This window comes from Symphalangus syndactylus, chromosome 12, assembly GCF_028878055.3.
Source record: "Symphalangus syndactylus isolate Jambi chromosome 12, NHGRI_mSymSyn1-v2.1_pri, whole genome shotgun sequence".
NCBI classification, from domain to species: domain Eukaryota; kingdom Metazoa; phylum Chordata; class Mammalia; order Primates; family Hylobatidae; genus Symphalangus; species Symphalangus syndactylus.
The window spans coordinates 136,118,398-136,141,859 of NC_072441.2; the positions used below are offsets into that span (position 1 = coordinate 136,118,398).

The window sequence follows — 23,462 nt, forward strand, 5'->3', positions numbered from 1 at the left end:
TGCCCTGAATTTCCCACTCTCAGGCCATGAAGGGAGCTGATTCGAGCACAGAGAGGAGTAGAGAGAGGCAGCTTCTGGGAGACTTCAGCCCCCACCCGCCTTGTCCACTACAGTCCTCACTTTGCACACTGAAGAGGGACCTCGAACAGCTTCACCTCTGGTGACCACTGGTTGAGGTGCAGCACATGGTCCCCAGGGACTGAGCCTGTTCCAGCTGTAGTCACCCGCCCTGCTGCCCACCCTCCACCCCATCTGCAGAGTCACTGTTGACTGAGGGACTTACATGCTCCAGGCACAGAAGTAAGCACTAAACTCAGAGGGGCCATGGTCACTCAGGTTGTAAGGAGCAGAGCTGGGATTCACACCCAGCCCTGTTTGGCTTCAAAGCCTGTGTCCTTTCCTTCACACCTCACTGCCATTAACTGGGAGCCCTACTTTCTGCATTTTCCAACTGTCAGCTTTCTGCATGGCAAGGCTCTGGTGAGACCCTATTACTACTGTTCCTCTCTGTGACTAGGGCCAGGACTGGAATGTCCAGTGAATGCTGTGGATGGTAGTGGTGGTGGTGGTGGTGGTGGTGGTGATGGTAGTGGTAGAGGTGGTGGTGGTGGTGGTGGCTGTGGGGGGGTGGTGGTGGTGGTGGTGATGGTGGTGGTAGAGGTGGTGGTGGTGGTGGTGGCTGTGGGGGGGTGGTGGTGGTGGTGGTGTTGGTGGTGGTAGTAGTGGTAGTGGTGGTGGTGATGGTGGTGGTAGAGGTGGTAGTGGTGGTGGTGGTGATGGTGGTGGTAGAGGTGGTGGTGGTGATGGTGGTATTGGTGGTGGTGGTGACGGTGGTGGTAGTAGTGGTAGTGGTGGTGGTGATGGTGGTGGTAGAGGTGGTGGTGGTGGTGGTGGTGATGGTGGTGGTAGAGGTGGTAGTGGTGGTGATGGTGGTGGTAGAGGTGGTGGTGATGGTAGTAGTGATGATAGTGGTGTTGGTGATGGTGGTGGTGATGGTGGTGGTAGTAGTGGTAGTGGTGGTGGTGATGGTGGTGGTAGAGGTGGTAGTGGTGGTGGTGGTGATGGTAGCAGTGGAGGTAGAGGTGGTAGTGGTGGTGGTGGTGATGGTGGTGGTGGTGGTGGTGGTAGCGGTGGCAGTAGTGGTGGTAGTGGTGGTGGTGATGGTAGTAGTGATGATAGTGGTGGCGGTGATGGTGGTGGTGATGGTGGTGGTAGTAGTGGTAGTGGTGCTGGTGATGGTGGTGGTGATGGTGGTGGTAGTAGTGGTAGTGGTGGTGGTGATGGTGGTGGTAGAGGTGGTAGTGGTGGTGGTGGTGATGGTGGTGGTGATGGTGGTGGTAGTAGTGGTAGTGGTGCTGGTGATGGTGGTGGTGATGGTGGTGGTAGTAGTGGTAGTGGTGGTGGTGATGGTGGTGGTAGAGGTGGTAGTGGTGGTGGTGGTGATGGTGGTGGTAGAGGTGGTGGTGGTGATGGTGGTGGTAGAGGTGGTGGTGGTGTTGGTGGTGGTAGTAGTGGTAGTGGTGGTGGTGATGGTGGTGGTAGAGGTGGTAGTGGTGGTGGTGGTGATGGTAGCAGTGGAGGTAGAGGTGGTAGTGGTGGTTGTGGTGATGGTGGTGGTGGTGGTGGTGGTAGCAGTGGCAGTAGTGGTGGTAGTGGTGGTGGTGATGGTAGTAGTGATGATAGTGGTGGCGGTGATGGTGGTGGTGATGGTGGTGGTAGTGGTAGTGGTGGCGGTGATGGTGGTGGTGATGGTGGTGGTAGTAGTGGTAGTGGTGTTGGTGATGGTGGTGGTGATGGTGGTGGTAGTAGTGGTAGTGGTGGTGGTGATGGTGGTGGTAGAGGTGGTAGTGGTGGTGGTGGTGATGGTAGCAGTGGAGGTAGAGGTGGTGGTGGTGGTGGTGGTGATGGTGGTGGTAATGGTGGCAGTAGTGGTGGTAGTGGTGGTGGTGATGGTAGTAGCAATGATAGTGGTGGCAGTGATGGTGGTGGTGATGGTAGTGATGGTGGTAGAGGTGGTGGTGGTGGTGATGGTGGTGGTGGTGGTGGTGGTAGCGGTGGCAGTAGTGGTGGTAGTGGTGGTGGTGATGGTAGTAGTGATGATAGTGGTGGCGGTGATGGTGGTGGTGATGGTGGTGGTAGTAGTGGTAGTGGTGTTGGTGATGGTGGTGGTAGTAGTGGTAGTGGTGGTGGTGATGGTGGTGGTAGAGGTGGTAGTGGTGGTGGTGGTGATGGTAGCAGTGGAGGTAGAGGTGGTAGTGGTGGTGGTGGTGATGGTGGTGGTGATGGTGGTGGTAGAGGTGGTGGTGATGGTGGTGGTAGTAGTGGTGGTGGTGGTGATGGTGGTGGTAGTAGTGGTAGTGGTGGTGATGGTGGTGGTAGAGGTAGTGGTGGTGGTGGTGTTGGTGGTGGTAGTAGTGGTAGTGGTGGTGGTGATGGTGGTGGTAGAGGTGGTAGTGGTGGTGGTGGTGATGGTAGCAGTGGAGGTAGAGGTGGTAGTGGTGGTGGTGGTGATGGTGGTGGTGGTGGTGGTGGTAGCAGTGGCAGTAGTGGTGGTAGTGGTGGTGGTGATGGTGGTAGTGATGATAGTGGTGGCGGTGATGGTGGTGGTGATGGTGGTGGTAGTAGTGGTAGTGGTGTTGGTGATGGTGGTGGTGATGGTAGTGGTAGTAGTGGTAGTGGTGGTGGTGATGGTGGTGGTAGAGGTGGTAGTGGTGGTGGTGGTGATGGTAGCAGTGGAGGTAGAGGTGGTAGTGGTAGTGGTGGTGGTGGTGGTGGTAGTGGTGGTAGTGGTGGTGGTGATGGTAGTAGCGATGATAGTGGTGGCGGTGATGGTGGTGGTGATGGTAGCGATGGTGGTAGAGGTGGTGGTGGTGGTGCTTCACTGGGGCCTATGGTGAGGGTTTGCAGTGGAGAGACATCCCCTTCCCTGTCCAGTTATTCCATGCCCTAGAGAATAGTTCTCCCACTAGCAACATCTTCAACCATGAGAGCCAGAGGGTGTTTAATCCATTCAAAGAGGGGGGATTGGTGCCCTTCTTTTCCTGCCCACTGGTTGTGTAACCTCAGGCAAGTGACTTTACCTCTCTGAACCTCCATTTCCTCACTTGAAAAAGAGGACTGACATAACCCCCGTCACTGGTTTCTAGTAAGGATGAGGAGGTCCTGGAGTGAGGATAATGCATTGTAGTGCTAGAGGATCACAGATGTTCGTTTGTGTTCTTGCGGTTGCTGCTGTCTATCCCATGCAGAAAATGGCTGAGCAGTGTGGGGTCCAGTTAGCCACGAGGTACAGGCATACCATGGGGCTGGAGAGACGTTCCTCTTCATCTTGATCATAAAGGTGACGTGGCGCTCTGATCAATAAAGGTGTTGCTTCCTACTCCAACAGAAGATAAAGATGACCCTTTGGTGGCTGTGTCAGGACCTGTAAAATCCTTTATGGCTTGTAGCACCAGGAGGAGCCCTTATGACTGGAATGAACAACAGCAAGGCCACCAGCTCCAAGATATGAAGGCCTGAGGAGGACAGAGCATGACAAAGTCTGGGCAGGAGATTGGACTCTCGTAGGAGGTGCTGATCCCAGTCAACGAAAAACTTTCAACACGGCGAAGAAGCGTCTCCCCTTCCCCTGCGCTTACATTGGAGGAGACCAAAGAGCCACATCTATAGCAGCCTCCACCTCATTTCCCTATTCTGACCTTGCTTTCTCGTTTCCAGCGTCTGGGTCATGGTCAGGTTCACCGTGCAGCTCTCAAGAGGGTCTAGCCCCAGTCTCAATATAGATACGCCAGGAAGGACCTAAATAAGGATCCCTCAGGTGTTGAGGGGGTCTATGCTCACCCCCTGGAGCTATGAGGCCTTGTAGAGTCAACGAGATGGCTGGAGACCAGAGAGCGCAAGGGCCTGGGCCTAGGTCACACAGCCAGTTACCCACATGTGACTGTGAACAGACAACGTGTTCTCTGCTAACTAGTTACCACCTCCTTTAAGTTTTCATAGAAATGGCTTTTCTGAGGGATAGCCGGGCCAGCAGTGACAACTCTCACAGTCTGATCTTTACATACGAGCTCTGGAAGCTTTTCAGAGCCACATTTTTCACCCTACCTACCTCCGTGAAAACCATCTATCCATCTGTCATGCTAAGAACTGCCCAAAGCATTAAGTACTTTGAACTGAAGGGAAGATGAGACAGGATCAGCAGGCAGGAGCAGGAGCTGAATCACGCCAGCTCGTGGCTGTGCCTTGACTCCTCGACCCCACTTTCTGCTGGTGAGGACACTAATTTGGCCCCCACTTTGAGCGGCCAGACATTTAAGGCAGCGGGTAGGTGAGGGGCTACTTACAGATCTAGAGTGTGCATGGTCCAGCCCTACCGTCTCACCAAGGGGGTCCTGCTTCATGTTTGTCAAGTGCAGAGAAGCAAACCCCTTTATTCTTCATCTTGGAATGTCTTCTAAACTTGTCACCCATTTTGCGCCTCAGTTATCCCGATAGAAGCCTAACAGTTAGGTTAACTTTCCTGAGGCTTTTATTGCCCCCTGCGTAGTGTTAATCTGGACCATGATCCTGCATCCCACTGGTTGCCATTTTAAAAGTGGAAGAGTGGTTCAAGCTCCGTGTCATATGGATCATGTGTCATAGGAGGAACTGAAGCCTGCTTTTCAGCACTGTATTCGGTATCAAAGTTTGGAAGCTGAAATGCTTCACATTCCGTGTTGGCGGCTCTGTGTTCATCCCTGGAATTGGTTCCCTGCCATCATCCCCTTGCGCTGCCTCTGCCTCTGCAGGATACTGTGGCTCTGTGACGATCTTTCTGTCTGCATCCTCTTTTTCCTCTACATCCACGTCACCTTCATCATCTTCCTCTTCCTCATGCTGCTCCTCTCCTACTTCATCGGAATCTTGACCTTCCTGGGGACAAGACTCTCATCAGGAGAGATGGGCACAAAGGAATCTACTCTGTGAGGAGCTTCCTCCGCCTTGGACCCCATCCTGGCATGAGCATGGTCATCTCCATCATCCTCCAGCGGGGGGGTCCTGGGGAGTTCATGGTCCCCTTGGCTGTCATCTTGGAGAGCTTCCAAGGGCTTCTGTGTCCCCATCAGCATGTTATGGATTCCTCCGCAAACCTGGCCATGGCTGGAGAGAAGGAGGAGATGGTAGAGAGACTCCATCGTGGCTTCTTACTCCATCAGCTGGTCCCAATATTGCCAGGGCTAGACTGTTGAGCCAGCCTCTTAGCACGAAACCATTGGCTTCACTTTTGAGGTGGGTGAGGGAGACATCTCCAGGCTTCTGAACCTATTGAAATCTGGGGCACTTGGTTTTCCTTCCACTGTTGAAGAATGAATCTGACTGTAATGAGTGCTATCAAGGCAGAGTGCCAGATACAGCAAATACTGATTGAGCCCCACTCGGTGCTAGGCACTCTTCCAAGCACATAACCTATATTAACTAAGTAAAACGTGCAACACCTCTTGGAGCATATGCTATTATTTTGTAGTAATTTTTTAATTGAAACAGATCATACATATGAAAAACAATCCAAGTCGTAAGTATCCAACCATGAGTTATTACAGAGTGAACATACCTATGGAATTGTGCCCAGTTACCCACAGGTCAAGAAATAGGACATTATCCCCATTTTACAGATGAAGAAGCTGAGGCACAGAGAGGTTAAGTAACCTGCCCAAGGTCACACAGCTAATAAGGGACAGAGCCTGTTTTCCGCCTCAGGAGTTCTGTCTAGTGAGCCCAGCTCTGTTTTCTACTGCCCATAGAAAAGGTGGACCTGGAGAGCATGACCCATCTCAGGGTCAGGGGAAGCTTCTGAGAAGCTGGGGTTGGATCTGAGCTCAGGGGAGAACTGGAGCTTCATCAGAGAGAGGGAAGGAGAGCATTTCAGGCAGGGTGATCTGCTGAGAGGCCTGCAGATCTGCTATGGGGATTCAGGAGGGAGGCGATGTGGACAGCCTGTCACGGCCACAACACACAGACTCACCAGTCACTGGAGGGCAGCCATGGGGCTCACAAAGGGATTCTTCCTTCCACAAAAGGGCTCGCAACAGGCATCCCTAAATAGCTCGCTGCAAGGAAAACCCACTTTGAGTTGGGAACGTCACATTTCCATAGAGTGGGTTAGAGAAATAAGGCTTTCATTGGAAGAGGTGGCTCAGTCTGAGAATAACAGCTGGGAGGTGTAATAGTAAAACCATCCCACAGCCACAGCCACAGCCACAGCTGGGCTCCTCTGGGCAGCATCAGCACACCCTCCATGGGCGGGTGCTTGCTCAGGGTCACACAGCTGGTCGGAGGAGGCAGGATTTGAACTCGGCAGTCTGATGCATCAACATCCCATGCCTAACCACTGCACTCCGCAGTGTCCTAATCAGACAGGCCACCTCAGTCCTCTGAGCTGTGACCACACCCTCACTTCCTTCCTGTTTTCCCACCCACTCACCTACTGGCTGTTTATGTCTGGAGCACCAGTGTGGTTGCAGTGTCCATTTAGAGTCCAGCTAAACCCACTGGACCTGGAGTCCAGCCCAGCTCCTACCATTAGAATCTATTTTGCCCCAGACTTACATTGTCATTTAATCTGGGCTTGAATACTAGACCTGTTGGGTAGCTCACTACCATTCAGTCTTGCTTTTTTCCAAGTTTGTAGCCCTGGGGTCAGAAAACTCTTTCTTAAAGGGAGCCCAGATCTTCCTCCATGCCTGGTTCTGCCTGTTGGCTGAGCTACCTCCCAGGAGGCTGAGACAGTGGTCACAGGTGTGACCTGAGGTGTCCAAAGACAGGTTTTCCTTGGTCCCTGTTTCTCCTGTAATCTTAATTGGTGGGGAACAGATCTGCTCGGGGTATGGGGTAAGAAGGTGGCTGTTGTCATGCAGCAATTAGAATGCCTTCTCTATCCTTCTCCCTTCCCTATTGGAGTAACTCTGGGGTCTGAGCACGTATCCTCCCCCAAGCCCCAACCTGATGTTCTTCAGGTTTAATCTGTAAGGACAGCTGCAAGAGATGCCAACCAGCTGCCTTCGTGAGCCCTGGCTACCTTGCCCCATTCAGATAGATCAAAAGCTGTTTCACGGCCTTCGTGGTGCTGGTGCCTTGAGCTCATTGCAGGATTTAAAACTGTTCACAGCCTTTTCTTACCTAATCTGTATCTCAGCATATGTGTATTTCTGTGCGGCCAGGAACACTGAGGTCTCAGGTTGTGGTAGCCCAGCGTTGGCCAGGCACGTGGTGTACGCATATTGTCAGCTACTACTAGAGACAGCCTTGGTCAGTGTCCTCTCTGGCTGCTGCCCCGCACAGCCCCAATGGGGGGCTTCCAGCTGCAGCTCCGCAGGTCCCACATCTGACAGTACACCTTTCCTTTCCTATCCTTCACCATCTGTAAGACGCTGGCCGAATTTTAGAGCCGAGCACTGAGGCTTTTCTAAGCCAGTCTCCAACTGGTCTCTCTGCCTCAATACCTGCTATTTATACTCAGGACTGTCATAAGAGAATTGTACCAAGCTTTCTACAATATAATTTCTGTAAAAAGTGCCTACCACAGAGTTAGCACTCAACAAATTATAGCTGTTTATTTTTATGTGATGAAAGATTTCACCTATGACACTGGTTGACTTTTTTTTAGTGGTTTTTAGCAAAAATACTAATGAGAAGAAGAAGTGTTCATAAATGTTAACCAGGAAGAAAGGAGATATCCTATAGAAAGCGTGTGGCACATCGTGGGGGCCAGGTCACTGTGAGGTCAGGTGGTTTGGGGAGGCCTCGGCCCTCCCAGCTCTGGCCGTTTGTGTGGTGTGGAGCACCAGACAGGCTCCCGCCTCTTCAGGGTCTGGTGACTTCCCCATTCTGGGTCTGGGACATAAGGGAGTGAGCCTGGAATAGTGGAAAGAGGAGACCATGGTCCTGCATCGGCCTGGGCTATGTCCAGCACCACCTGAGGGCTTCTGTGCTCTGGGCCATTCTGGGAGAAGATGGACAGTCTGGGGAGAATTTCTCACATGTGGAATTGTTTGAGGACATGGAAAGGCTGAGACTGGAGGAAGGAAGTCTCTAGCAGCATCATAGCTTTTGGAGACTTGTGTGAAGGAGGAGCTGGACTGCCCAGATCTCAGAGCATGGGTGTGAGCACAAGTTGACAACTTCAGCTTAATAGTGAGAGAGCTGCCCAGAAGTCGCAGGGGCTGCCTGGGAAACTGTGAGTCCCCTGGTGCTGGAGGAATACGCACCTGCGGGAGGGTGTGGACATGATCCACCTGCAAATGGCCTAATCCAAGGATGCAACAGGCTTCTCTGCATCAGAGGTTTTAAGGGCCTTCCAAGCATGAATGTTCTTTAACAGTAATTTTCAAATTGTTTTTAAATTCACAGAACTCCTTTTTACAAAGTTCAGTTTACATACATACTCACTCTGAAAAACAACACAATCCAGAGCTGCTGCGGGTGGGGGAGGAGGACCCAGGGCCCCAGTGCTCGGCTTCCCCACCCCCGTGCCCCATGAATCCGGAGCACAGATTGGAAGTCACTGTTCTAGAACCCTGCAGGCCAGGGCTGCTCATGGCTGGAGTAACTGCACCTAATGTTCGCAGTGAAGGCATCCACTCCTCTGACAGTTTCATTTCATTTCAACCCAGCTTCTGGGTTCCTGCCTGCCTCCCTAACCCCACTGTCTGGTCAGAAATGGGGTATCGGCTGCGTTTGACGGACCCAAGCTGGCTTCAGCCCAGGCTTGGTGCCTGCTTGCTGGCTCTTAGGCCTCTGCTCTTGGTCACCCAGAAGTCACTCCACAGGATCTCAACCTATAATATCCAATTCTGTAGAATAAAGGCGTTTGCTATGCTTAGAGCTGTGCTGGGCATTAGACCCCTGGGCTGCAGCCATCTTCCCAGCTGCTGCCACTGGGAGCTGATGTTTTCCTAGTATTAAAAAAATCACAGTAGTAAAACCAAGGAAATGGTAAAATGCCACTGTAGGTAGCAAGCCTGCAAAATGACAAGAGCTTGCCCCATCAGCGAGAATCCTTCTGGAAGGTGTCAAAGAAGGCATCCTTGACCCACTCTCCCCTCTTATTTCTGTCGGGCCACTGCTGAACTCTCTCGAATCTAGGTCCTCTTTCCTCTTGCCCTCGCCTCTGTCCAGCTGGGCTGTCTACAGTCACAATAGCCTCTCCTGGCCTCCAGACCTCCCCACCCACACCATCCTCCACACTGCACTCAGGCGGAGACTCATAAAACAGGAGTCTTAGGTCTGACCCTGTGCACCCAAAAAGTCTCAGACAAAGGCATTTCTTCTGCAGAAGCCACCTGACACCCACCCCCGCTGCTTCCTCCTCTCATCATCGGTAGCACTTTGCCCATTGTCTGTATTACTGTTTCCATCTCTTTGCTTTACGATCTTTTAAATGCCTGTTAGTCGCACTTGAGACCAAGGTCAGGGTTTTATTTAGCTTTATATTTCTGGCCCCGGCCCAGTGCCAGGCTCAGACCAGGCCTTAGGAAATACTGTTGAGGAAATTCGCATGCTTGCAGCTCACGTCGCTGTTGAGAACAGAGACTGTGCTGGTGAGCTCTGGGCCTGCGTGCCGCGAAATTCCTGGCACAGCGGCCTGTCCCTGGAGGGTGCACCTAATGGCCCCCAGCCTGAGCATTATGACATGATGTAGTTTCTGCAGAACCCCGACAAAAGGAGAATCTGGGGCGTACCCAGAACCCAGTGTGAACTTTCCCCATGACCCACGCGGCCTCCTCAGTTCACTTTCCACCAGGGGATGTGTCTACTACCTCTTGGCAACTGAATATTTTTAAAAGAGACACAGCTCAGCAGGCTGTACCACCTGGCACTTGCCCCTCTTTCCACAGACATCCATTCCTCTGTGAGTTTCACTCGAAGAAACAGCGTGTCACTGCGGACAAGCCAGCCAGCTCGCCAGGGCTGCACCTCCCAGGGCACCGGACCTCTGGGAAGTGGCCCTGAGCCTCGCTTCACGGACACAGGCTGCCCGCCAAAGTGGGGCTCAGAGAAACAGTGTGTGCATTGCTCGTCACATCTGCCTCTTGCTTTGCATGACTGACTACACCCAAGAAGTGTGCCCCCTGGGAGGAAAGCATATTTGGCAACAAGATCATAATAAAATCAGAAATTCAGCAAACCTTTAAAATATCCAGACTTGGAAGAGATGCAAGAATTCTCTAATTAAATATGAATAATAGGTGGAAAAGTCACAATATAAATGCAGAATAGCTTAATACATAGAATCTCAGATAAAGGTAACTTGGAGGCTGTTGAGTTCATCCCTTCATTTCAGAAAATAATGCAGCTTGGTGGAGAGAAAAGTCATGGGCTTGAAGGTCAGACATGCCCCTATTTACTAGCTGTATGACCTTGGGGAAATTACTTTGAGCCAGAAGTTTAGCTCCAGGCTGGACCACCTCTTGTATTTTATTTGACTTACACAGTGTTTTCTAAAAAACAGAATTGCACAGCAGTTAAGCACATGAACTTTGTAGCCAGGTGACCTGAGTTCAAATTCTGACTCCATTAACTAACTGGCTGTGTGACCTTGGGCAGGTTACTTAACCTCTCTGGGACTGTTTTCTCCTGTGTAAATAGGAATCATGACAGCCCCATCACATAGGGCTGTCATGTGATTTAATGAGTTAATGCATGTAAAGCATTTAAAATCGTGCTTGGCACCCAGCGTAAGAGTTTGCTAATATTTTTAGTTTTTTAAAAAAATCTGGATTTCTGGTTTCGTTGAAAAAACTGGAAGATGTAACAACTTCATGTGACATTTGATGGGACGAGAGTAGCCACTGCCCCTTCAGAGAGGGATATGCCCTGCCTTCCAGGTCACCGCAGTCCCCACCGCGCCCCACCTACACCTCCTCTGCTTTGCTTGATCTTGTTGCCAGCCCATCCCCCTCTAGTGCCCTGAGCCTCCACTTGGTCTTAGGAGTAAATATATCCATTTATATTTACTGGAACAAATATGCTAAACTAAATATATCCAAGTGAACTAAATATATCCACTTTATAATGTTATGACACTCATACACAAGCTAATCCACCCAAAGCCGCTCTGTCGGTGTGCTGGACGTGTCCTGAGCACGTAGACGTCATGAATTCCCTCCGACTAGCTAGAAGTAGTAGAATAATGCTATTCTACCTACTACCTACTACTAGAAGACCTCATAGCCTGTTCATCTGGCCTCTAGGTGGACAGTGCTAGTAACGGGGAGCCCCCTGCGTGGCAGAGCCGCTTCTTTCCATCTTTGCTATATTCAGAGTCCAGGACAACAACCTCCTCCGTCACCTTGCCTGAAACGCCACGCAGTTTCCACCACAACCCCTCTTTGGCATCTTGAGCAGAGGAACGCGTCATGTCCTTTGGGGGCTCTGTGCCGAGTTCCTCTGTGCTTAGCAGAAGCCGCGGGTCTGCTACAACCCAAGATATCATGTGCTGATGGTTCACAGTCAGGCAGCTCAGTATCACCAGCCACGGGGATTGCAGGAGAAGCTACTGGGGGCAGGAGAGGGCATCACACCAGATCATACTGTGCTGCACTTCAGGGCACACGACGAGTCAGATCTGGGGTCCAGTCCTTGCTTCACCACTTTTGAGCTGCCTTGAGACTTTGGGCAAGACATTCAGCCTCTCTGTTTCTGTTTCTTTCTCTCTTCAGTGAAGATTGTAAGACCCTCCTGATCAAGGGGTTGTTTAAGGATCTTTTTCTTTTCCTTTGAGTCTACGAGTCTTAGAGCCACAGCATAAGAATGAAAAGATCCATCCATGAAGACCCTGGTCTCGCCATACCCCTCCCCATGGCCTCTGTCCTGCCCTGACCCCAGGCATGGGGCAGAAAGATGCTTCCAGACAGGGGTCTGGAACCCCTGGTGACACAATGACGGGTCAGGAACTCCAGCCCCACCTTCTTGCATGGCCTGGAAGTCACAGCCCTGAGCCTTAGGCCGTCAGGCTGTCCAATTTCAAGGTCCCTAGAGGCAGCTAAGATAGTCAAAACCCACAGAAACAGCTCTTTTTCTTTAAGAACAAACCCGAACATTGTTTTTCACACTGACTGACACCCCCGGCTTGTGAGGGCAGCAGAAACCAGGTGAGCAGGGGGACTGGGAGAAATTACTCCATAAGTCAGCCCTGCCAGGCCCACCAGCAGTGGACCGTCTTGCAGCCTCAGAACAGGCAGCGAAGTCAGTCACTTGCTCCCCTGATAAAGGGCAGCCTGTGGCGTAGGCCTCCAAAGGGCTGCCTTGCGTGGAGGAGGGAAGAGGCCAGCAGACCAGGCAAGCAGGACTGTATCCCCAGGGACCCCCATCATGGTGTTCCGGTTTCCCACCCTGGCTCTTCCCTAGCATTTCTCTACAGCTGTCAACACCCGGGGGTTCCACTCCAGCCCTGGCTGGAAGGGCTGGGCGGGGAGTGACGCCATTCTTATTTGTCTGCAGTGTAACAGGTCACTGTTACACTGAGAGGGAAGATGCTGACAAAACCTTGGTCAGCATCATCTAAAAGTGTTTAGATGATGTGCGGGAACAGGGTGCTGTGTGGTAAAATTGCTGGCTGGGTGGTCTTGGCCATGTCAATGAACCCATTGGACCTTGGTTCCCTTTTCTATACAATAGGGACAATGGTAAAATGGTTGATGGGAGGACCGAGTGATGCCAGCCACGTGACGGTGCTCTGCCGTGTCTCAGCTAATGAGGACTATTTCCAAGGCAAAGAAACTGACTTGCCCAAGGTCACCCAGCGAGTTCCAACAAGAGCAGAAGCGAGACCCAAGTGTCCTGCCCACCTCTCCCCCTCTGAGCAGAGTCACTCCTCTCAGAAAGTGGGCAGTGTATCCACCCATCAAGGTTCTGAGGCACTGCCTGTGTCCCGCCTCCTTTGGGAGCCCAGCATTGAGTTAAACTTGTGCTCAGGAACTCCTGGAGTGGGAAAGTCAAGGCTAGAATCTGAGGATCGCAGGTCCCAGGAAAGAAGGCCTCGCTGGTCTCTCTGATGTGCAGCTAATGAATATTTATTGGGCACCTGCTGGGGGTGTCCTGACAAATGAGGTAGATGTGGTCCTCACCCACACAGGGATGATGGGGGCTGTGCTTGTGCAAAGGCCACTGCAGTACACACAGCCTGACAAGTGCCCTGAAGCAGGAGTGGGTGAGATCCCCAGGTCCAGAGGAGGCGTGTGAGACAGGCCTCCGAAGAACAGGACCTTGGTGCAAAGTTCTGGTAGAGTGGAGGAGCTGGTCTTACAGGAGATGGGGTGGTGTTGGGGCAGGAACGCAAGGCCCCAGGTGACCTTTGGCATGGCTGGAGGGGAAGTGCATCAGGAAATGGGGGAATCAGTGGGAATTGGAGGGAGATGAGCTGGGGAGGTGGCAAGGGCAGATGGTGCCCTGGGCCTTTCCTGCCAAGGAAAAGAGCAGGGCTTCGCTCTGATGGTAGTGGGCGAAGCATGAAATGGGGCCTCTGGGCTGGGAGGAGTGGTAAGCCTGGATGGATTTGGGGACAGCTCCTACTGGCTGTTTTGTGAAGAAAGGAGGCAGTGGTATAGGAGAGAGGGTGGTGGCCAGGGCTGGTGGGGACAGAGAGGTGGCACCCTTGGAGCATGCATTGCATGGAGCACTGATGGTTGTGGTGGTGGATTGATTATGGATCATGAAGGAAATGGAGCCATCAAGGATGAAGCCCAGCCTGTGGGCCTGGCCAGCCACACGGGTGCAGCTGCTGCTTACTGAGAGAGACGGGGACCCAGGAGCAGACATTGCAGGTAGAGGGACTTGGAAGGCTGGTTCTGGGCACGCAAGGTATGAGGTGCCTGAAAACCACCAGAGGTGATACTAAGGGGCAGTTAGATGTATAGCAAAGGCATCGGAACTCGAGAGAGAAGTGACTGGGGGCCATCAGCACCCAGGTGGAGGGTCACCTGGGGAAGGTGTGTGGTGAGAAGGTCGGAGACTGGCAGGGGCCATGTTGGCATGGGAAAGGGTGGGCAAAAAAGGAGCTTGCAAAGGACACACAAGCAGGAGGGAATGAGGTGCCTCCAGAAGGCCGGCAAGAGGGCAGACAGGATAATGCAGACGGACTTTCGATGCAGCAAGCTGTGACCTCGGCAAGAACAGTTGGTCATCAGAGCTGGGCTGCAGCGGCTCAAAAGCATAGAGTGGGGAGGAGGTGTGGACAGCCCTCTGCAGATCCGGGGCTGTGCAGGAAAGAGGGGCAGCAGAGCTGGCCCGGGATTTGGGCCCAGGGAGGCTTGGGGCTGGTTGATTCATGATGGGAAGAGAGCTGGGCTTGTGTCTGTGGTGGTGGAAGGGGCTAGGAGAGGGAGGCAGTGACGCTGCTGGGAAGCTGTGGGAGAGGACAGTGGGTGGGGTGGGCCCTGGCACCGCAGGAGGAGCTGGACCCGGAGCCGGGCAGGTCTACCTCAGGCTTGGGGAGGTCCACACTGATAGACAGCTGCCATAGGCCTGTCCCTGGGCTGGAGCCTTTGGGAACCTCAAAGCTGGACAAGCCTCGGTCCTGGCCTTCAAGGAGCAGAGGAGCCGCGGGTTCCAGGTCGTTGAACCAGGACTGCCCTCTTTCAAGTCCTGGGCCCTCAGCAGCCATCCTCCTCAGGCTCTCCGGGATGTCCAGCCACGGGCCCCTCCTCCTCTAAACCCTCTCCTCTTGGCTAAGCCACAGTTCCCTCCCAGTTTCCTGCTTCTCTGACCTTTCTCTTTTTGAGGGCAGGGTTTGGGGTGCCATTTGTTCTGCCCACCCTTGAATTTGGGTGCCACCCAGGTCTCTGCCCTCGGCACCACCCTCTTCTGTCTTGTGGCATCATCCTCCTCCCAAATCTACACGTCCCCTTCTGAGTCCCACTGATTTCTAACTCTGACACAAGGACGTTTCTTCATGTCTTCCTCATGGGCATCTCATACTCAATGCTTAAAGACTAGGATCCTCCATCACTTCCCCCCAAGCTCGGGGGTGGTGCCACTAGAGCCAAGTTGAAACTTCCGGATCTTGGTTTCTCCTTCATTCTGACCCCTGCCCCATCCAAATGGCCATCGAGGCCTGTGGAGCCTATGCCCAGAAGGCATCTCAAATCCCTGTTCTGGAACATGAGCCTGGGCCTGGATTCATTCTCTCCTCCTCCAGGCCATTCCCATGGCCAGGGAATATCCTCTCTTGGAGACTTTGTATTTCTCTTTAAGGCTTTTATCAAGCCCAAACTTAGCATGGTGTTCAAGGCCAATGGTGATCCAGCCTGCCTTTCCTCCAGCCTCATCTCCTCTCTGCAACCAAATACTCCAGGCTCTCAACACTCTGCCGTTGCTCTGGGGGGTGCCTACCCAAGTCCTCCCTTCTCCCCTGTCCTCCGTCTCTCCTGTCCTCCATCTCTCCTGTCCTCCATCTCCCCTGTCCTCCATCTCACTGTCCTCCATCTCTCCTGTGGTCCCTGGCCTCACCCAACCCAGGCTCCTCCCTCGTGCTCCCCAGCAGGCTGCACTCCCTCCCTGCTGTGACAAGGTGCTGCACGTGGTTGTGTACACCCCGCCCCAAGTCAAGGCACCAACCTTGAAGGCTCAGAGTCCTCTCTCTCCCTCCCCTTCCTATCTCTCTCTCTCTCCATTTGGAAAAACCATGTACCATTTAAGCTTGATGTGGAGGAGGAAATGAAGGGGTCGGAGAGCAGCTGGGGCAGCTGGACCCTGGCACCTGCTTCTAGGTTGGCTGGCACACAGGCCCAGTAGACGTCAGAGTGGCTGTGGGTCTGTGTGGGGATCAGCAGGGTGAAGGCTAGGCTGAAAGACACCATTAGGTTGAAGGACACCATTGCAGGTGGTGGCAGGAGGGGAGCAAGTGCCATGGACCCGACGAGCAAGGCCAGGTGGAGGCTAGTGTCCAGGAGGTGGCGGGGCTTCCAGTGCAAAGCGGATACCAAGCCGTCCTCACTCTGTCTTCTTCTAGCTGGGAAAGGGGGCCCCATCTCAGCCATCTTCCCTGGCCATCAGGTCCCAGGGGCATGGAGGGACATGGGAATTAAGATCCAGGTGTGAGCAACTGGTTTTGGTCCTGGAGATCTGCTGCGTGAGGGTCAGCCGCTGTCACACTGAGGCAGATGCCTCATGCTTGGCCACAGAGTGCCCTTCCTAAGAGAACCGAGTCATTTCTGCGCACCGCTGCCACGGCCTTCAGTTCCTCCTCTCGGACGCAAGGTGGCGCGTGTCCTGGATCCCGTGGAAAGGTGGCCCCCAATGGGGACACAGCCAAAACTGGCTGGTCAGGGCGGCCACGGTAGAGAAGGGGCAGTTTTAGGCTCCTTGACAGCATCAGTTGGCCAAATCTGAGGTGACAAAAACAACAGGGTCTACCTGTACTGGTGGACAGCAGTCCATGTGTGAGGTGAAGGTGAGTGTGCCAGGAGACTGTGTGAGCATGAGCGTGGTCTGAGTGTGCAAGTGAGTCTAAGTGTGTGGTGTGTGCATGGGTGTGAGCGTGTGTGACTGTGAGCGTGTTAGGGTGGGGGGTGTGGTGCATGTCCGTGTGGTGGGGGGGTGTTGGTGTGTGGGTGTGATTGTGGGAGTATGCATCAGTGTGAGTGGGAGTGTGAGGATGTAAGTGTGACTGGGGGTGACTGTGAATGTGGGGGCGTGGGGGTGTGATTGTGGGGTTGTGTGTATGAGTGTGTGGGGATGTGGAAGTGAGTCTGGGGGTGTGTGTGAATGTGTGGATGGGTGTGAGGGTGGTGTGTGTATGTGTAAATATGGGGTATATGAGTATTCAAGTGGAGATGCAAGTGTCTGGTTGTGGGAATGTGTAGGGGTGTGAGTGTGGGGGTGTGAGTGTGAGGGTGTGGGGAGTGTGGGGTGAGTGATGTGAGTGTATGTATGTGTATGAAGGTGGGGATGTATGTGTGGGGGAGGGTAGGGGTGTGTGGGGAGGGGAGTTTGGGGTGAGGGTAGGGGAGTCAGCGTTAAGTGTGAGGATGGGGTGTGGAGTATGTGAGTGTGGGGGGTGTGAGAGTGGGGGTGTGTGGGGTGTGAGCATGTGTGAGGGTGTGTGTGAGGGTGTGGGGTATGAGCGTGTGTGGAGGGTGAGCATGTGAGGGTGAGCGTGTGAGTGTGGGGGTGTCAGCATGTGTGAATGTGAGGGTGTGGGGGGGTGTGAGCATGTGTGAGGGTGTGGGGTGAGGGTGTGTGTGTGAGTGTGAGGGTGGGGGTGAGCATGTGTGAGGGAGAGTGTGAGGGCAGGGGTGTGAAGTGTGAAGGTGAGTGTGAGGGCGGGGGTGTGTGAAGGTGTGAGGGCAGTGTGTGGAGTGTGAAGGCATGAGGGTGGGGTGTGGAGTGTGAAGGTGTGAGGATGGGGGTGTGGAGTGTGAGTGTGAAGGTGAGTGTGAGGGCGGGGGTGTGTGAAGGTGTGAGGGCAGCGTGTGGAGTGTGAAGGCATGAGGGTGGGGTGTGGAGTGTGAAGGTGTGAGGATGGGGGTGTGGAGTGTGAGTGTGAAGGTGAGTGTGAGGGCGGGGGTGTGTGAAGGTGTGAGGGCAGTGTGTGGAGTGTGAAGGCATGAGGGTGGGGTGTGGAGTGCGAAGGTGTGAGGGTGGGGGTGTGGAGTGTGTGAAGGTGAGTGTGAGGGCGGGGGTGTGTGAAGGTGTGAGGGCAGTGTGTGGAGTGTGAAGGCATGAGGGTGGGGTGTGGAGTGTGAAGGTGTGAGGGTGGGGGTGTGGAGTGTGTGAAGGTGAGTGTGAGGGCAGGGGTGTGTGAAGGTGAGTGTGAGGGTGGGGTGTGGAGTGTGAAGGTGAGTGTGAGGGTGAGTGTGGGGGTGTATGCATGAGTGTGTGAGGGTGGGGGTGTGTGAGGGTGAGTGTGAGGGTGGAGTGTGAGTGTGAAGGTGTGAGGGCAGGGGTGTGTGAAGGTGAGTGAGGGTGAGGATGTGTGGAGTGTGAGGGCGAGTGTGTGGGGGTGTGGAGTATGAAGGTGAGGGTGGGGTGTGAGTGTGAGGGCAAGGGTGTGAGTGTGAAGGTAAGTGAGGGTGGGGGTGTGGAGTGTGAGTGTGAAGGTGAGTGTGAGGGCGGGGTGTGGAGTGTGAGGGCGGGGTGTGGAGTGTGAGGGCAGGGTGTGGAGTGTGAAGGTGAATGCAAGGGTGTGGGGTGTATGTGTGAGGGTGAGCATGAGGGTGGGATGTGAGTGTGAATGTGTGAGAACAGGTGTGAGTGTGAGGGTGAGGGTTGGGGTGTGGAGTGTGAGTGTGAAAGTGAGGGTGAGGGTGGGGTGTGGAGTGTGAGAATGTGAGTGCAGGGGTGTGGAGTGTGGTGAGTGTGAGGGTGTGGGGGTGTATGTGTGAGGGTGAGCATGTGAGGGTGTGGGGGTGTGAGTGTGTGACAGTGAGTGTGAGGGTGGTGTGTATGAAGGTGAGGACGGGGTGTGAGTGTGAGGGTGGGGGTGTGGGGTGTGAGTGTGAAGGTGAGTGTGAGGGCGGGGTGTGGAGTGTGAGTACGAGTGTGGGGGTGTGGAATGTGAAGGTGAGTGTGAGGGTGGGGTGTGTTTGAGTGCAGGGGTGTGGAGTGTGAGGGTGGGGTGTGAGGGTGTGTGAGGGCAGGGGTGTGAGTGTGGAGGTGGGGTGTGGATTGTGAGTGTGAAAGTGAGTGTAAGAGTGGGGTATGGAGTGTGAGGGTGTGAGTGCAGGGGTGTGGAGTGCGAAGGTGAGTGTGAGGGTGAGTGTGGGGGTGTATGAGGGTGAGCATTGTGGGTGTGACGGTGAGCATGTGAGGGTGTGTGTGAGGGTGAGTGTGGGAGTGTGAGCAGGTGTGAGGGCGAGTGTGACTGGGGGTGTATGTGTGAGGTGAACATGTGAGGATGAGCATGTGAGGGTGTGTGTGAGGGTGAGTGGGGGAGTGTGAGCAGGTGTGAGGGCGAGTGTGACTGGGAGTGTATGTGTGAGGTGAACATGTTAGGATGAGCATGTGAGGGTGTGTGTGAGGGTGAGTGTGCGGGTGTGGGCATGTGTGAGTGTGAGAGTGAGCGTGTGAGGGTGAGAGTGGGGTGTGAGCGTGGTTTAGTATGAGGGTGTGAGCGTGTGAGGGTGAGTGTGTGGGTGTGAGCATGTGTGAGGGCGAGTGTGAGGGTGGGGGTGTGGTGGTGGTGGTTCCGTTGCTGCCAGCGGGCTCTCTCCCGTAAGTCCCCTCTTCCAAGCCCTTCCTTCCGACGTCCTTTCAGCTGTAAGCTGACGGCCCCATTGGATCAGGGTGGAGCCTCCCCACCCCGACACGCTGTCCCTTGCTCACCTCCTCCCAGCCACCTCCTGCCCCTCTGTGCTGGACCCGGGCAGGGGCAGGTGACGCGGCGTGAGTAGGGCACGGGCAACTCTGGCTGGCGTTGGAAGGTGCGCTCCACAGGCTGAGAAGCCACGCCCCCTCCACGTGCCGTGCCAGTGGCCTCTCAGGCTTCACGAGTCAGAAGTCTCTTCTCCTGGAAGTATGCCAGGGTCCCCTCTCCTGGCGCGCCCCCTGCCACCCTCCCCACCGCATCTGAGACTTGCGCACGTATAGCATTAGACCAACAAGACGTGATCCTGTTGCGCAGGTGGGACTCGTGGGTTTCCTTCTAAGTGGAAATAAGAGCATTCTGATTCGTGCTTCAGGCTCAGCTTCTGAAAGCTGGTGGCACTTCCAGATAGAACCCCAAGCGATGTGGCAGGTGGCTGGGACCCTGCATCCTGCAGAGCTTGCAGGCTGAGGTGCAGGTGAGGGAGAGAGCTCAGGACTCTTCATTCCAAACTCTGAAGCCAGGGAAGCAATGGTGGTCCCTGTTCCTTCTCCTCCCATGAATATCAGGGCGGCTTCCTGGCAGACTGGACAGGCTTTGGGGCAGGCAGGTTCAAAGCCTGGTTCTGGCCCCTTCTGGCTATGGGATCTTGGACAAGTCTCTCACTGTCTCTAAGTCTCGGGGTCTCACGGGCTGTCCATGATGAGGTGGTTGTGCTTTGATTTGGGTAAAGTGCCTGGCAGAGTGAGCACTTGGTGAATGGCAGCTGCCGGAGCTGCTGCTGTTGTTTTATTATCATCATTCCCTCTCTGGGACTCTGGTGGCCTTCGGTGGCTGTTCTTTGTGGGCGAAGCTGTAGCTGGGCTGGCTCTGCCAAGGAGGCTGTCTGGCACCCTGCAGCTCCGTATCCCCTCGGTGGGAAGCACCAGTGTCTGCTGCCTCTGGGGGAGGAAGAATAGTGCAGCCCCCAGTCTGAGGGGGAGGGGCGCAGGGGTCCGCGGTGGATCACCAGGGTGACTCAGCTCCTCCCACTCTCGTGGTCCTCTCTGGTTCCGTGGCCTCCATTCCTTGCGTCTGTAACGGGCTGGACGAAGCTAGGAAGCGCGTGCGTCTTCTGAGGTGGGAACCTGCCTCTTCTCCTTTTTTTTCCCTTTACTATGACGCCTGTTGCTCATAGGTACAAATCAAACGAAGAGTATGTATATGTGCGAGGCCGCGGCCGAGGGAAATATGTTTGTGAGGAGTGTGGAATTCGCTGCAAGAAGCCCAGCATGCTGAAGAAACACATCCGCACCCACACTGACGTCCGGCCCTATGTGTGCAAGCACTGTCACTTTGCTTTTAAAACCAAAGGTAAGAGAGAGTCAGCTGGGGCACTGCCCCTGCCCGCTGCAGGGAGCTCCCCTCTGGGAGTCCCAGCACAGAGTTCAGGCGCCCAGACCTCTTTGCAGGGGGCCTGGAGCAGCCCCATTTCCTGGGTTCCCACCCAGCTTGGTGCCCAGTGGCAGAGCAGCTGGCTCCAGACTGGCCTGTGGCTCCCCATGGCTGCCCCCAGCCATCCTCCTGGAACACGCACACAGCCCCCGCACCTGTGGCCGCCTGGCCCTGGCCTGCCCAGCCTGGTGCGGCACTCTTGCTCACCGTTCCTGGTTTTGCATCTTCTCTCATCTCCCCTCCCTTCTGCATGTCTCCTGAGCCGTTTATCCACTGATCTCAGGCACTCCAGCATCCATGCTCGTCACTGCCACTCTTGCATTTGGAAATCCATTCCACTCCCAGCTGCTTAACACACTCGCATGCTCACTTCTCATGCCAGAGTGCGCCGACCTCCACCCACCTCTCCACTCCCACCATGTCCCTGCTCCACCCAGCTTCTCTGCACCTCTCAGCACAGGGCTGGCCCCCCACTCCCAGACTGGCAGCCCTGTCACCCCTGCCCCAGCCACACCTCACATCAGGGTCAGGATAGGCTCTGGCAGTCACTGGTGAAAGGAGGGGCCTGCTGTGAAGAGCGTGCATCTCAGAGAGCTGTGATGGGTGATGGGCATGGCCTGGCCTGCCGCAGCCACCCAGGCCAGGCCCCTGGTGTGGACAAAGGAGCTGAGTCCATGAGATTCTTGGATGGCACTCTCCTGCAGGATAGGCAGGGAAGGTCCTGGCAGCTTGCTCACTGCAGACTGAAGTGCCTTGGAGGGAGACCCAGGGCTCTTGGCACCCCGGTGTCTTCAGCCTCTTGAGCTTGATAGATTCCTGGGTCAGGGTTTGGACATCAGGGTCCTGTCTTCTCCTTTGAGCAAGTTGGGGGCTTCTGGGAGCCCCGTGGTTTCTCAGGGGGTGAAACTCAAGGGCATCCTTCAGCTGTGCCACCTGTTGACCTTTCTTCTGTTGGCAAAGTTGCTCCCAGCGAGCGAGGCTGGGCAGCTGCTCTGGGGGGGGCCCAGCAGGGTCCCCACCCTTCTTCACTTCCTCCGTGCTCTTGCTGCCTGTCCCCTTCCGTTCTCTCTATACCAGGTCAGGGGCCAGTTTATCACATCCCCTGGGAGAGTGGCCTCTTCTCTGACTGCGTTCCCACTTCTGGTCTCCTGACCCCATTAACTGAACCCCTGCCCTCCTCTGTCCCCTCGCCATCATCTGCAAGTTGAGCTCAAATTTTCCTGCCAAGGTTTTGGTTTAAACGGAGGTGCCTGCCCTCCCACTGCCTTTCCCTGATCCTCTTCTCTCTTAGTGTCTCATAAACAATGTCCCAAAGGTTGCCCAGAGAGGGCACATAGGCCCAGGACTCCCCACCCACCCCGTGGGTGCTTCGAAGGTGTCTTCCATCCCTGGAGCCCTGCCCAGCATGTGTCGCCCTGGACGTGGGCTGTCCCTGACACGCCCTCCAACCGCACTTCCTCTGGCCTTCTGCAGCCAGTTGAGATTTTATGGAAGAGCAAGATGGGGATAACTGACAATTCAATGGATGGTCTTCAACTCTAAAAGCGGAAAAGTTATCACCCAAGTCCCCTTGAAGGTGAAGAAAGTCATCCCAGAAAACAGAATAACTGTTAATCCTGGAGCTGTAACTAGAACGCGGGACCTGAGCTCCAGGGCATCACCCCATCATCTTCCTTTCTGTGAGCAGTTAGTTCCCTCCCTTCCCTGGAGTGGGTGGCAAAACCTGCACTTGGAGTGGCCTGTGTCCAGGGGACCACACTGTCCTCAGCCTGAGGAGCCCTGAGAACTCCCAGCCCAGGGCCATGCAGAGCACACTTGCGCCCCACACGCAGCCCGGGCTGCTCATCGCCTCAGGAAACCATCACCCTCAGGAAACCATCACTCTGCCACATGAGACTGGAAGTTTCCAGCCCAAGCAGTTTCCTGCAGGGGGCCCACTCAATTCCCTTTGCCTTGGGTCCCTAGCAGGAGCCCCTACTTTCTAAGGAGATGCCTTCATTGGAAGCCATACTGAGCCTGTCTGCAGTCCCTTCCTGGGTCTCTCTGAGCCAGCACAGAGCCAGGGCCCTGGAAGGGCCTTGGAGGGTCCAGAGTGTGTAATCTGAACAGAGAGGCTGTAGGCCCTCCCCATTTCCGGGGGTGTAGAGCATCCCCCGAGGGAAGGCGGCCCCTTCTGTGCTGAAGGCCAGGCCCGTGAGGCCGTGCTCTCAACCAGTGATCAAGCAGTGCCATGAGCTCTTCCTCAACTGTTCACAGGGGCTTCTAGAAGACTAGAACCTTCCAGAACCAACGCAGGGAGCAGATGGGAAATGGTGGAATGTGAAACTGTTTGACTAACAGAGGGAAGGCCAGGTTGGGATGGTGGCAGTGGAAGCAGGGAAGGCTCCCTGTTAGCTCTCTCTGCAGTATGGGGGTGAAGGGAGAGCAGGGCGCTGGAGCTCCTGTCTGTTTCTGGGGCCAGGTGTCTTTGTGGAATGCTGGGCCCCGTCAGCCATCAGCTCAGACAACACAGGCCCCTTGTCTCCGGGGCTTTGTGCCTCCCCATTGGGCCACCTCCAGGCCTGCCCCAGGCGGCCCTCCCGGCCCTACTACCCGGCTACACCAGGGCCTGGGGAGCCCCGCCTGCCTTCCTGTGTGTCTCTGTCTGCCGTGTGTGTCTCGTCTCTTGTGTCAGACGTCGTGGCAGCAGCTCAGGCCTCTGGAAACTGGCTAAGGAATGCGTCAGTAGGTGGGGCTGGGGAGGCCTGTG

The 23,462-nt window shown here is 54.8% G+C and overlaps 1 protein-coding gene across 8 annotated transcripts in view; it reads left to right on the top strand.

Moving 5' to 3' along the window:
- Positions 1-23,462, top strand: part of HIVEP3 (HIVEP zinc finger 3) — a 527,761-nt gene that overhangs the window by 488,731 nt on the left and 15,568 nt on the right. For all 8 annotated transcript variants that reach the window (XM_063625158.1, XM_063625161.1, XM_055255397.2 and 5 more), the window contains one exon: positions 20,457-20,632. In XM_063625158.1, coding sequence (XP_063481228.1) covers positions 20,457-20,632 — 176 coding nt within the window. The remainder of the gene's footprint in view (positions 1-20,456; positions 20,633-23,462) is intronic.